The 15365-nt window shown below is 44.5% G+C and overlaps 1 protein-coding gene across 2 annotated transcripts in view; it reads left to right on the top strand.

The window, feature by feature from the left end:
• MYO7B (myosin VIIB) overlaps positions 1–15365 on the top strand; it is a 258153-nt gene that overhangs the window by 160283 nt on the left and 82505 nt on the right. For both annotated transcript variants that reach the window (XM_069727694.1, XM_069727693.1), the window contains exons 27-30: positions 8927–9053; positions 11109–11228; positions 12415–12588; positions 13209–13436. In XM_069727694.1, the coding sequence (XP_069583795.1) occupies positions 8927–9053; positions 11109–11228; positions 12415–12588; positions 13209–13436 (649 nt within the window). The remainder of the gene's footprint in view (positions 1–8926; positions 9054–11108; positions 11229–12414; positions 12589–13208; positions 13437–15365) is intronic.

Here is a 15365-nt window from a genome sequence, read left to right as displayed (position 1 = left end):
CCTGGAAAGTAAATTAGTAGTGCATGGAGGTGTGGTACAATTTAAAGCAATCCTTCATACACAGGCCAGGTTTGTCGGGGCAGGTGTCGCATTGATAGATGGTGTCCCTTTGAATTCCTCTTTTGTAGCACACTCGGCACCTTTTTTGCGGCTTACCTTTTTTTTCAGTTGGCGGGACCACCCCAGGAAAATGCTGGCCTGGTACGATACGTGCACCTTCAGTTCCAGAAGTACTGGGGCCCGCTCCTTCCCTCGTGCCAAACATCAGGGCCTTAACCACTACCTCCTGGAAATGAAGGTACGACGTATCGGTGTTGCGTGCACATCGTGACAGCAGGAAAGTGTTGAGCATTGCCATTTGTACGATGTGCACGGACAGCTTTTTGTACCACACCCGGCCTTTCTCAAAGCACTGTACGGTTGGAGGAGTTGATCGGAGAGATCAACGCCCCCCATGTTTTTGTTGTACCCAAGTACACAGTCCGGTTTGAAGACCTGTGCAGAGGTACCCCGAACAGTGCTGAGGGCGCTGCCATCACCGTGTATGGTGGTCAACAGAAGGACATCCCTTTTGTCCTTGCACTTGACAACCAGCAGGTGGTCGCTACATTGGGCTTTGCTCTCACCTTTTCTGAGAATCTGCCCAAGTAGCGTCTTTGGGAGGCCTCTCTGATTTTTGCGGACAGTACCGCAGGCTGCGGTACCTCGCGCAAAGAGAGATTTGTAGAGTGGGATGCTGGAATAAAAGTTATCGGTATAGAGGTGATAACCTTTATCCAGCAGTGGGTGCACCAAATCCCACACAATTTTCCCACTCACTCCCAGGATAGAAGGACACTCAGGCGGTTCAATCCTGCTGTCCTTCCCTTCGTAGACTCTAAAGCTGTGGGTGTACCCTGAGGTACTCTCACACAGCTTGTAGAGTTTGATTCCGTACCTGGCCCTCTTGCTGGGCAGGTATTGACGGAATCCGAGCCGCCCCTTAAAATGAATTAAGGACTCATCCACGCAGATGTCCCTTTGAGGCACGTACACTTCTGCAAACTTTTTGTTGAAGTGTTCGATGACCGGCCGAACTTTGAACAGACGGTCAAAGTTGGGGTCATCTCGTGCGGGACACCGTGCATTATCGTTGTAATGCAGGAACTTATGGATGGCCTCAAAACGCGTCCGGGTCATGACCATTCTGAATACTGGAGTGTTATATAAAATATCCACACTCCAATATTGCCGAAGTTCAGGCTTTTTCAGAATCCCCATATGGAGGACCAGGCCCCAAAACTGCATCATTTCAACTGCGTCTACAGGAGACCAGTTAGAATATGATGAACCCGAGTTTTGGCCCAAAAATTGCTGAGCATACAGATTAGTTTGCTCCACCATGAGGTTGACGAAAGCCTCAGAGAAAAAGACTTTGAAAAAGTCTAGTTCTGTGAGGCCGGTGGTGTCAAACTTGATTCCTGATTCTGCCACAAAATCAGGAATCAGTGGCTCGTAATTTTCGGGGGGCCTGGTCCATATGGGATCCGCAGTGGGGTGTGCTGGTTCGTCTTCAGCAATGGTGGGCCTAGCCTCATCTTCTGTCCTGCGGCGTCTGCGTGGCGGTTCCGCAGGGCCGGAGGAGGAAGATGAGGAGTGGGAAGAGGATGATGAAGAATCAGAAAAATAAAGAAAAGTGGGATCCTCTCCCTCGCTATCAGTGTCGGAGGCAAGGAAAGCATATGCCTCCTCCACTGAATAGCGCTGTTGGGACGAACGGGACGAGCGGGACATTTTTTTTGTAAGTGTGGTGCTTGAGTGTACTTTATTGGTAACTATGTGTAAGTGTGGGGGGATAGTGCTTGGTGCAAACTACTCTGAAAAGAAAAAGCTAAAGGAAAAAAAAATACCTGTGAAAGAAAAGTATAAAACAGCAGGCCCTAGCTCTGATAAGTGAACCGCGTCACTTACCAAAGTTCAGTGGCTGCTGGGTGTGTGAACGGGGATGTGAAAAAAAACCCGCAGGCACGAGAGCTCTGATAAATGAACCGCGTCACTTATCAAAGTTCAGTGGCTGCTGGGTGTGTGAACGGGGATGTGAAAAAAAACCCGCAGGCACGAGAGCTCTGATAAATGAACCGCGTCACTTACCAAAGATCAGCGGCTGCTGGGTGCGTGCACAGGGATGTGAGAAAAAAAAAAAAAAAGGAAAGCACGGGTTAGATGCGCGCGGGGTGAGCGCACGGAGATGTGGGGAAAAAAAAAGAAAAAAGGAAAGCACGGGTTAGACGCGACGGGGTGAGCGCACGGAGATGTGGGGGAAAAAAAAGGAAAGCACGGGTTAGATGCGCGCGGGGTGAGCGCACGGAGATGTGGGAGAAAAAAAAAAAAAAGGAAAGCACGGGTTAGACGCGGCGGGGTGAGCGCACGGAGATGTGGGGGAAAAAAAAGGAAAGCACGGGTTAGATGCGCGCGGGGTGAGCGCACGGAGATGTGGGAGAAAAAAAAAAAAAAGGAAAGCACGGGTTAGACGCGGCGGGGTGAGCGCACGGAGATGTGGGGGAAAAAAAAGGAAAGCACGGGTTAGATGCGCGCGGGGTGAGCGCACGGAGATGTGGGAGAGAAAAAAAAAAAAGGAAAGCACGGGTTAGACGCGGCGGGGTGAGCGCACGGAGATGTGGGAGAAAAAAAAAAAAGAAAGCACGGGTTAGACGCGGCGGGGTGAGCGCACGGAGATGTGGGGGGAAAAAAAGGAAAACACGGGTTAGATGCGCGCGGGGTGAGCGCACGGAGATGTGGGAGAAAAAAAAAAAAGAAAGCACGGGTTAGACGCGGCGGGGTGAGCGCACGGAGATGTGGGGGAAAAAAAAGGAAAGCACGGGTTAGATGCGCGCGGGGTGAGCGCACGGAGATGTGAGAGAGAAAAAAAAAAAAAAGGAAAGCACGGGTTAGACGCGGCGGGGTGAGCGCACGGAGATGTGGGGGGAAAAAAAAGGAAAGCACGGGTTAGATGCGCGCGGGGTGAGCGCACGGAGATGTGGGAGAAAAAAAAAAGGAAAGCACGGGTTAGACGCGGCGGGGTGAGCGCACGGAGATGTGGGGGGAAAAAAAAGGAAAGCACGGGTTAGATGCGCGCGGGGTGAGCGCACGGAGATGTGGGAGAAAAAAAAAAAAAAGGAAAGCACGGGTTAGACGCGGCGGGGTGAGCGCACGGAGATGTGGGGGGAAAAAAAGGAAAGCACGGGTTAGATGCGCGCGGGGTGAGCGCACAGAGATGTGGGGAAAAAAAGAAAAGGAAGGCAAGGATCAGATGCGGAGGCTGGGTGAGTGCACGGGGATGTGTTAAAAAAAAAACGGCAGGCACGAGAGCTTTGATAAGTGAACCGCGTCACTTATCAAAGTTCGCGCGGCTGCTGGGTGTGCGCACAGGTGTGGTGAAAAAAAAAAGGAAAACGGCAGGCACAAGCTCTGATAAGTGAACTGCGTCACTTATCAAAGTTTGGCGACTGCGGGATGGGTGTACGGAAAAGGGGGCTGCTGAAAAAAAAGCGAGCACGAGTGTTGATCGGTGAACTGCGTCACCAATCAACGCTCGGCGGCTGCTAAACGTGCGCACGGAGGCGGCGCAAAGAGGGACGGAGGGGGTAAAAAAGGGGGAAGGGGGGAAGAGGGGGAAGGGCGGGATGGGTGGATGGGGGGATGGGGGGGTGAAATGAGACCGGGTAGGGGCTGTTAGCACTTACCTTTTGTAGTCTCTCTTCTTTCTTTGGTTTTCTTTCTTTGGTTTTCTTTCTTCCGCTTTTTTGTATCGCAGTGGATTGTGGTGTTACAGGCTTCTGTAGCACCACAAGGCCCAGCAAGACAAGATCTGGCTGTGTGACCGCTCAGCAGGAGTCCCTCAGCTAGAGTGAGGACCCCTGCAGAGCGGTCACACAGGTCACCTGCAGGTGACAGACAGGTCACAGAGCGGTCACACCGCTGCTGTGAGCTGTCATTGGTGGGATCGAATGATAACATCGATCCCACCAATCCCTGGAGGGCTTGGTGACTATGGCAACTGCCTAGGATCCCTCGTCACTGCCAGGTCACCAGCAGGGCACACAGCGGTCACAACGTGACCGCCGCTGTGCCCTGTGATTGGCGCGATTGGGCCTGCACTAGTCACTGGCCTGTGATCGGTGCCATGGCAGCACCGATCCAGGCCGCTACAGCAGGGGGCAGGGGCTATGGGAGCAGGGGACAGCTGGCACGGGGCAGGGAAAAGCCGGGCACGGGGCAGGGAACAGCTGGGCACAGCGCGGTAACACCGCCGCTGTGCCCGGTGATTGGCGCGATCGTCGTTCGCATCGATCGCGCCAATCAGCCTCTGCAGGCCCTGCTGGGCTTGCACTAGGCTCTGGCCTACGATCGGTGCTATTGCAGCACCGATCCAGGCCAGTACAGCAGGGCACAGCGGCGGTAATACCGCCGCTGTGCCCTGCGATTGGCGCGATCGATACGATCGGCGATCGCGCCAATCCAGGGGGTTTTGCCGGTGCCTGGCACCGGCTCTAGGATCGAGTACATCGGTACTCGATCCTAGCCTGCGACCTCATTGTTTCAGCAGCTCCGATTGGCTGAAACAATGAGGAACGCTGTGATTGGCTGTTCAGAATTGAACAGCCAATCACAGCGATCCAGAGGCCTGGGGGGCGAAGCCATGCCCGGGGATGTCGGCGCCATCTTCCTCCAGGTAAGATGGCGCCGGAAATTTAATGCGATCACCGCGACTTAAGTCGCGATGTCGCATTAAACACTATGACGTACTATCCCGTCACTGGGAATTAAGTCCCAGGTCACCTCGACGGGATAGTACGTCATATGGGATAAAGGGGTTAACAAAGTCCCCATCCTGTTTCTCTTTATTTATTAATGCCCCTAACTTGGGCTTCTTTATCTAATAATGTCTCCATCCCTTCCAGTAATAATGTCCCCATCCTAGATCCCTTCCAGTAATAATGTCCCCATCCTGGGCCCCTTCCAGTAATAAGGTCCTCATCCTGAGACCCTTCCAGGAATAATATCTCCATCCTGGGCCTCTTCCAGTAATAATATTCTCATCCTGAGCCCCTTCCAGTAATAATGTCCCCATCCTGTGTTCCTTCCTGTAATAATGTCCTCATCCTGAGACCTTTTATTTAATAATGTCCCTTTTCTAGACCACTTTATTTAATATCCCAATCCTAGGGCTCTATGTTGGCTCATCCTGGGCCCTTACGTTGCTCCCATCCAGGGCCCCTTTATCCACTTTAATATTGTCTCCATCCTGGGCTCCTATGTCTCCTCATCCTGGGCCCCTGTGTTGTCCCCTCCCTAGGTCCCTATATCCTCTTTAACCCCCTTCCCGACATACGCCCTACTAGTACTGCACATGTCGGTTCCCCTGCTTTGATGTGGGCTCCGGCGGTGAGCCCACATCAAAGTCGCGACATGTCACCTGTTTTGTACAGCTGACATGTGCGTGCAATAGCGGCGGGTGAAATCGCAATTCACCCGCCGCTATTAACCTGTTAAATGCCGCTGTCAGACGCGGACAGCGGCATTTAACTGGCGCTTCCGACCACGCTGCCGGAAATGAGCGCATCGCCGACAACCCGTCACATGATTGGGGGTCGGCGATGCATCAGGATGGTAACCATAGAGGTCCTTGAGACCTCTATGGTTACTGATGCCGGCCTGCTGTGAGCGCCCCCCTGTGGTCGGCGCTCATAGCAAGCCTGCATTTTAGCTACATAGCATCGATCTGATGATCGCTGCTATGTAGCAGAGCCAATCGAGTTGTGCCAGATTCTAGCCTCCCATGGAGGCTATTGAAGCATGGCACAAGTTAAAAAAAATGTTTTTAAAAATATGAAAAAATAAAAAAAATAAAAGTTTAAATCAACCCCCTTTCGCCCCTTCCAAAATAAAACAATAAAAAAAATCAAACCTACACATATTTGGTATCGCCGCATTCAGAATTGCCAGATCTATCAATAAAAAAAAGCATTAACCTGATTGCTAAATGGCATAGCGAGAAAAAAATTCGAAACGCCAGAATTACGTTTTTTGGTCGCCGCGACATTGCATTAAAATGCAATAACGGGCGATCAAAAGAACGTATCTGCACCAAAATGCTATAATTAAAAACGTCATCTCGGCACGCAAAAAATAAGCCCTCATCCGACCCCAGATCACGAAAAATGGAGACGCTACGGGTATCGGAAAATGGCGCTTTTTTTTTTCAGTAAAGTTTTGAATTTTTTTTCACCACTTAGATAAAAAATAACCGAGACATGTTAGGAGTCTATGAACTCGTAATGACCTGGAGAATCGTAATGGTAGGTCAGTTTTAGCATTTAGTGAAGCTGGCAAAAGAGCCAATTGCACTTTTTTTGCAATTTCACCGCACTTGGAATTTTTTTCCCGTTTTCTAGTACAAGACATGGTAAAACCAATGGTGTCGTTCAAATGTACAACTTGTCCCGCAAAAAATAAGCCCTCACATGACCATATTGACGGAAAAATAAAAAAGTTGTAGCTCTGGGAAGGAGGGGAGTGAAAAACGAAAAAAGGCCACGGCGGGAAGGTGTTAATAATGTCCCCATCCTGGGCCCCTATGTCGGCCCCTATGTCCACTACCCTGTCCAATCACAGAGGGTTGGGAGATTCTTCCCACCTTCCTGCGCTCCCTGGCATCCTTTTGCGGCTTCATATTCAGTGCGACTGCAGGTGTGACAGGGCGCTCTGCTCTGTAACAGGCAGCACACTAATGTCACATAGCAGTAACATTGAAAGGCCGTAGGTATTAGAGTGCAGTATCTGATAGGCTGGCGGCCATTTAGGGTATGTGCGCACGTCAGGATTTCTTGCAGAAATTTTCCTGACAAAAACCAGACATTTCTGCCAGAAATCCGCATTTGTTTTTACTGCGATTGTACCACGTTTTTCACGCGGTTTTGACGCGTTTTTGGTGCGTTTTTTATGCGTTTTTCCCCAAATGTATAGAATAGTGGTAAAAACGCAGAAAATCCGCAAAATTACTGACCATGCTGCTTTTTTTTACCGCGATCATGTGCACAAAACATACAGAATGCATTCTAAATGATAGGATGCATAATGTATGCATTTTTAATGAGTTTTTATAGCGTTTTTACCGTGAAAAAAACGCAAAAAAACGCAAAAAAAACTGAACGTGTGCACATAGCCTCAATGTTACTGCTATGTGATGCCAGCATATGCCTGTCACACAGCAGAGGACCCTGTCACAGCTGTAGCCGGTGTTCATCTTGATGTGCGCCATCATCAGGGCCAGCTGCAGGTTTTCGTGGGCCCCTGGCAAAAGTGTCCCAGTAGGCTCCTTTAACACATACCACGATTCATGATGCACAGATAAAAAATATAGATATTTCTTGTAAATTCTACAATAGCTATGAAACAGCCGAATCCTTGCAGCACACAAGATTGCAGACTTATAATTGTAGACTTGAGAGCATAGTCCTACATACAGTATTATGTGCACGACATAGTCCTCCATACAGTATTATGTGCACTACGTATTCTTCCATATATCATTATGGGCAACACAGTCCTCCATACAGTATTATGTGCACTACGTATTCCTCCATATATTATTATGGGCAACACCGTCCTCCATACAGTATTATGGGCACCACATTGTCCTCCATACAATATTATGGGCACCACATAGTCCTCCATACAGTATTATGTGCACTACGTATTCTTCCATATATTATTATGGGCACGACATAGTCCTCCATAGAGTATTATGTGCACTACATATTCCTCCATATATTATTATTGGCAACACCGTCCTCCATACAGTATTATGGGCACCACATTGTCCTCCATACAATATTATGGGCACCACATAGTCCTCCATACAGTATTATGTGCACTACGTATTCTTCCATATATTATTATGGGCACGACATAGTCCTCCATACAGTATTGTGTGCACTACGTATTCTTCCATATATTATTACGGACACGACATAGTCATCCATACAGTATTATGTGCACTACGTATTCTTCCATATATTATTATGGACACGACATAGTCCTCCATACAGTATTATGTGCACTACGTATTCCTCCATATATTATTATGGGCAACACCGTCCTCAATACAGTATTATGGGCACCACATTGTCCTCCATACAATATTATGGGCACCACATTGTCCTCCATACAATATTATGGGCACCACATAGTCCTCCATACAGTATTATGGGCACAGCATAGTCCTCCAAGCAGAATCATGGGCACCACATAGTCCTCCAAGCAGAATCATGGGCACCACATAGTCCTCCAAGCAGAATCATGGGCACCACATAGTCCTCCAAGCAGAATCATGGGCACCATATAGTCCTCCAAGCAGAATCATGGGCACCACATAGTCATCCATACACTCTCCGGCCATGTAAGTAGTAGTTAGTTGCTGGAAGAACTTGTTCTCAAACTTGCTATTTTTAATTTGTCTAGACTAAACTCACTCTCCACTTATAGCCTCCTAAACAGCAATACATCTTACTCCTTCAGAAGCTGCTCTCCAACTTTTTCAGTAACAGCAAGGAAATAAGTTCCTATGTGCCCATTTTTACTCCTCCCCCATGGGCTGGCCCCTAATAGTTAACCCTGTCAACAGGCTAGCTAACTGTTACAACACAGAATGTATAAAACCACATATAAAGCAGGTCAATGTATTACAGTCATACAAGTGTTTTTTCAGAAGGGGTGCTGATTGCTCTTCCACTCCTTTATATTCAGAGAGTATGCTCCTCGTATGGGTCTCTTCTTTGGTGAGAGATAAGTAACAGATGAGTTTACAATCACTGTAGGATCGTCACAGTGAGGTTTGCTGTTCAATATGGGTTTTATTGTAGTAACATCATCTTACCATATTTAGGGATGAAATTTATTGTCAAATCTGCAAGCAAGTCTCTGGGAACAATAACAGAAACAGCTATGCCCGTGGCTGGATCCTACTATCACTGTGTCTCGGCTGTTTTCCACCAACAGAAAGGTTTATGAAGGTAAATCACCTGTCTTTGTAAATACACAAATAAAATAATTTAAGTTCCTTCTAATTCATGGATTGCTCTTTGAAGGATAAAAAACAAAACAAAATACTGCCTATACTACGGTATGACGGTGACAGGTTCTATTTCCGTTTGATCATTACAAAAAACGTGTTCTAATGTATTCCTGTCCTTTGTTTAGATCCGTCTGCTCATTTGACTTCTGTAGTAAAAAAACCAGTGGAACAGCACATGTATATTGTGAGCATAGCATAGCATGCTTACACTATTCAGCACTTTGAGATAAAATCTTAGTGACGGACAGTATGGAAACATACTATACATTAACTTTTGGGAGCTTTACATTTTTTTGGGTGCGAAATTGGAAGACTTGGAAGTTTCCTCATTAGTATTAGACCAATATTGTTGGCTTTATCTGGATTTTCTATAATGCCTTTGGACATATTATAATAATTATGTAATAATAAGAATTTAAGAATTTTAATTCTATAGCGCCAGCATATTCCGCAGCAATTTACATTCTAGAGGGGATTTGTACAGACAATGAAAGACATTATAAAATAACAATAATAACATAAATCAGCAGATACCAAGAGGAATGAGGGCCCTGCTTACAATCTATGAGGAAATAGGGGAGACACAAAAGGTGTATGGTAACAATTGCTTGTATTTTAGCTATCATTATAATAAATAGGGTATTTACGCAATGCTGCGTGAACCGATCACCACCAGGTATGTGTTTGGAACCAGAGGGCTACTAAATGTATGTACGGTGTGTGATCAGATGATACGAGGATCCTGATTTTGAAGAAAATTTTGTATGGGCAAAACATGGATGGTGAGATAAGTACGCAATTATCCTTGCTGCTGCATTCATGACGTATTGGAGAAGATAGAGTTTAGTAAGAGGGAGACCAATTAAAAGAGAGTTGAGAATAGTGCAGACGAAAATGAATAAGAGCAACAGTAAGAGTTTTTGCAGAGGAAAAGGTTGAATTCTAGAAATGTTTTTTAGGTGTAGATGACATGAGCGGGCGAATCATTGGATGTGGCGAGTGAAGGAAATATTTGAATCAAGTATGATCCCAAGACAGAGGGCATGTTACTGGGTAGTAATGGAGCGCCCGCTAGGACCTGGGGTACTTGGACCGGGTCCATCGGTTCTTAAGGGGGTTGTCACGGCAGCTTGACAAAGACCCATGTGGGTTGAAACGTTGCACTTTGGCAAATAAAGGAATCCATTTTTGAACACTTTCACCTGCTGTCCTTCATTGTTTACTTGGTATGTACACTTTCCATGGGGGTCCAGTGGAACTAGGACGTGCATCCACTTACCCCATGTGCTGTCGGCCATTTTGCTATTTTGTTGGCAGCAGTGACCCGGTCCGTTGCCCTGGGCATCCAATAAAATTAGTTAAATTCAACTTTGTATGACCCACATGCCCATGTAGACAGACGACTTAGAACAGTTGATCCTAAAAACAGATGCTGTTTAAACTATCTTTCCACGTGGTAACATATTTTGGATAGAATATACTCTAATCAATTTCCAAAGTACCATTGAATAGAACAGAAATTGTATCCTGAATATTCTGAGTTGGACATGTGCAGTTCTGAAGATAGAAGAAACAAATGAGAAGATGAAGTTAAGTCAGATCCACTAGTATAATAAACAGTGTTTGAACTGTCTTCATTTTATCTGGTAACATCCTGCTCAGATGAAATGAATGGAGGAGGCTCAGTTCGTTTTACAATACAGTGTATTGAAGAACATCACATATGTCGTGCCCTTTGGACACAGTGCAACAAATGCCTTGCACATAAGGCTGATCAATGCATAGTATTGTATACTAAGTTATGGCTTTTTATTTATTTCTGAAACCGTTTATTAAAAATTGTTGTTTTTTTATGAGTTTGAATTCAGATGGAGTGAAGGAAATAGAGAAAGATTTTTCAACTGCATCTGATAATTGTTTGCAAAATAAAAACAAGTATCGGAATATTTCTCTGAGATTTTTATCTCTGTTTAAATGTTTTTCACTTTTCCAGTACCTGCAGAATTTCATCCGTGGACAGCAGATAGCACACAGCTCTGTGTGTATGAAACAGCTCGTTCGCACCATTGCTAATGGTGCGCGGTCACAGCCCTCCAGCTGGCTGGAGCTACAGGTACTGTGCGTCCGCTAAAAAATGCCTGAAGCTTATATCACTGGGTTTATTGATGTCAAGAACTTGAAGCTTAACACCTTAAGCAATGTGTTTAACCCTGCTGTTGTCTTCGGTCTGGGGAGACCGATTTTGAACTTTGGTATTTTTTGGGGTGTTCAAGATGCGGTTCTGAAACTTGTGGTTGATTGACTTAAATGAGGATGGGTCGGTCGGCCACGGGTTTCAGAGCCGCATCTTGAATATTTTAAAGAATATTGAAGTTCAAGGTCGGTCGTTTTTGACCGAAGACAACAGCAGGGTTAAGTAAAAGTAGCCCCAGGTTATGGTGTCTGATTACATGGCACAATCAACTTATATAAGATAATTTAAAGGGATTTTGTAAAGTTCTTTCTTCAGGAGTGCATCGCTCCACAAGAGGGAAGCTGGGAGTCAGTGTGCTCCAGATGACTGAAAATTATGATCAGCAGCAGTGTTGCTAGGAGAGGCACTTGTGCTTCTGTAGCACTGTAGGGGTGCAGGGGCACTAAAGCTGGATCCTGCTATCCGGCTATATAACTTCTGAGCAGTGCTTGCAAACTGTACAGCAAAGAACTTACAGGGGTTGCACTAGTTTTTAGGAGAGCAAACACTGCTGATAGACTGCTGTGGTGGCCGGTAACCTAGGCAACAAGCAGTAAACTATAGAAGGCAAAATCCCTCCATTCTTTAGAATAGGGAGGATTTTTAATAAGAAGGACGTTGCGTTTTTTTTTGTTTTTTGTTTTACAAAGATCTTGCAATTGTACCCATTTTAAGAAAATGGGGTAAGCCCTTTAAATGATTCATCTGTTTACCTCTGTATGAAATTAGAAGCATGTGATAGCAACTGAGGACACCATAGAAGTCTATGTTTGCTGGATTATGACTGTACAACTTTGAGCAGAAGTGTAGTGCAGACATGTGCATAAAGCCTTAGATTGTTATGCGAAAGCATTTCATAAATGCAAAAATGTAGCTGACATTCAGGTTTATAAACATTTACTGTATCATTTTCATTCTAATTGTGATTGATCCAAAATCTAGAAAGTATTACGTAATGTATGAAATCATCAATGCTGGCTTTTCTATTCAGTAGAAAACCTTGAATCTTCTTCACAGTTGTCGTATTGCTATAAGTGATTAGAAATTTCCATCTTGTTTGTTTAAGGCATTAAAAGGTTCAGCAACTCTAGAAGTGCCTGTCAAGATCATGACTGGCGAGACTATCATCATCCAAGCAGATTCTGCCACCTCTGCTAAAGAGATATGCAGGAACATCGGTCAGAAACTGGAGATGAAGGACTTATTTGGTTTTTCTGTTTATATCTCAATATATGATCAGGTACAAGAAGCTTTGTTTAGTGTGGAGATTACATTGTATAATACCCCACTGATGCCCTACAACACTAATGTGTGTACCGTATATGTATTATATCTTTAATGATAATATCTCTATAAAGAAAACATGTACTTTCAATTCAAATTATTATATCAACATAACTAATAATTAACAATTATAATATACTTACACAGCAATACCTCTAAGGGAATGCATACATGTTAAGTATTTGTTGCAGACATATTCTGCGCCAAAAACGTGTCTCTTGACAGGAAAAATGCTGCATAAAATACACATTGAAGCAATTTCAAATCTGCAGCATTTTAATTCTTTTAACAATTTTACGTGTTTCTTTGATGCATTTTTTTTCTCATTCATTACAATGGCTGAAATATGATGCAAAAAAGATGACTGAATTGACATGGCTGCAGAGGAAAAAATCAGCAACGTGCATGAGATTTAAAAAATGTCATTCATTTTGCTGGTACAGTATAATGCTACATTTTTCATTGCAGAAAAAAACATGGCAAAAATGCAACGTGTGAGCATACCCTAATACTTTACAGTCGTATGACATATATGTATTTTTGTAACATGAAAATCTTTCCATTTATAATCTCCAGGTGTGGTCTTTGGGCAGTGGATCAGAGCATCTAATGGATGGTATTTCTCAATGTGAGCAATTAGCCAGGGAAAGGGGAGACCAAGAAAAGCATGCTCCATGGCGTCTTTTCTTCCGTAAAGAAGTCTTCTCACCATGGCATAACTCTTCAGATGATCCTGTTAGTACTGACCTAATTTATAACCAGGTGATACGTGGCCTATGCTTTGGAGAGTACCGCTGTGAGAAGGTAGGTTGACCTATGTGAAACCTCAAAATAGGCCATCAATATCAGAATGGTGGGGGTTCGACATCCAGCCTCGCCACATGGTCAAGTGACTGAAGGGGATGCAGCTCTCCTACAAGCCATATCTCCCACATTGTTGACACGGCATAGATCTTTACATTTTGGAGTCACTGTACCTGGTACTGCAGCTCAGTCTTATTCAAGTAAAAGGATCTAAACTGCATTAACAGGATAGGCCATCAATATCAAAGTCCCAGCAAACTTTCTCAATCACTTCATTGGGGTACACAGGAGCCATGGGTTAATATGCTGCCATTTGGAGGTTGGCTCTAAGAATACATCTTAGAAAAAGGAACTGACTCCTCTCCACCAGGTTACATCTGGGCAGCTGGCGTCCAGTTATTCAGTTTAATTTAGTGTCATTCGGAAGGACTAGAATTAGGGAACAAAGGCAGGGTTCACATTGAGTCAATGGCAATGTGCCGACGGCATCCGTTACACAGCGGCACTAACGCAATGTAACGGATGCTTCAGCGCACCCATTGACTGCGATTATGTAGCGCATCGCTAACGCATGTCATAATCGGTATGCGTTAGCGATGTGACGTCATTCTGTGACGGATCCTCGGACGCGGTCTGCAGCGTTTCCGGGTCCGTCACCGCTAGCACAGATAGAGCATCTGCGCTATCGCAATCGCATAATGCACTAGCGTTGGTGTAGTCCATTTAACGCATGCGTTGAACGGACTGCACCAACTCAATATGAACCTGGCCTTAGACGTCACGTTTCTACTATTAAATTTAGAAAGCCTCTTGTTCTTAGGTAAGAACCTATTGGCAGCGCTCCTAAGGTGACATCCTCCTTTTTAATTTTTGCTTGCTTGCCTTGAGCCAGGGTTGACTCCGAAGGGCCAAATTCCTGTTTTGGTCTTGCGTAACTTGATTTGTAAGCAATAGGTCTGGACTGCTCACCCAGGGCAAGGCAAACTCAGGGCTGCCATTATAGCCCTCCACTCGATCTTGGAGAAATCGTACTTGTAGAAATGTACAGTATAATATAGAGCCAAGGAAAAATAATCAAAAAGTGTGTATCATGTAATCCCTTTAAAAACAATATATTCTTTATTGAAAAAAGTATTAAAAATACCCTCCCAGTGCAAAACAAGATAATGTAGATCTAGCAATAACCTAACAATTCCCTAATCTTACCTGCTATCCCTTCCTATCAGTGGAGGTTGGCACCCTATTAGATAAGGTTTTTTTTTGGCGCCCCCACTTGGCCGCGGCTGTCCCCGACTAGCCCTGATAATTTCCTATTGTATTAAAGGTGGGAAAACAATAAGCAAATAAATTAAATGAAGGGATAGTGCCTATTAATTTAAGGACAGTGGGTTATTGTAAAAATTGGCACCCTCATGTACCAATAACATAGTATTAATCTATAAACGAAAAGAGAATGGTTCCAGCTTCAGTAAAATCATGAAAATTTAATCCAACTTTTAAAATGGAGAAACAACTCCTGGGACAGCACCATAGCACATGCGAGGTAGGCAACGCGTTTCGACCGACACAGCGGTCTTTATCACAGCTGATCTACTCACTGATTCCTCAGGTATAAAAAGAACCAGGAACCAATAAAATGATAGTGAGTCTTCACATGACCCGAAGGTCCTAAATACTAACAATGAACCTCTATATAAAATGCGTAAATTTGTGCAAAACTAACAATTAAATACACATAAACATATAGAAAAATACATACATACAATATTTCTAAAGTTAATGCAAAAAATACAAAAATAGCAAAAAATAAGATTGAAAAATGAAAAAAAATAAAATAAAATTTATAAAAAATGCATGAAAACTTTTTACAATACATGAAGAGACTATCAATAATGGAACATTAATTCATTCCTTCTATTTAGACCATTA

This window comes from Ranitomeya imitator, chromosome 5 (genome assembly GCF_032444005.1).
Source record: "Ranitomeya imitator isolate aRanImi1 chromosome 5, aRanImi1.pri, whole genome shotgun sequence".
In the NCBI taxonomy this organism is placed as follows: domain Eukaryota; kingdom Metazoa; phylum Chordata; class Amphibia; order Anura; family Dendrobatidae; genus Ranitomeya; species Ranitomeya imitator.
Note: the sequence above shows the minus strand (reverse complement) of the source record. Positions and strands in the feature narration are given on the sequence as shown.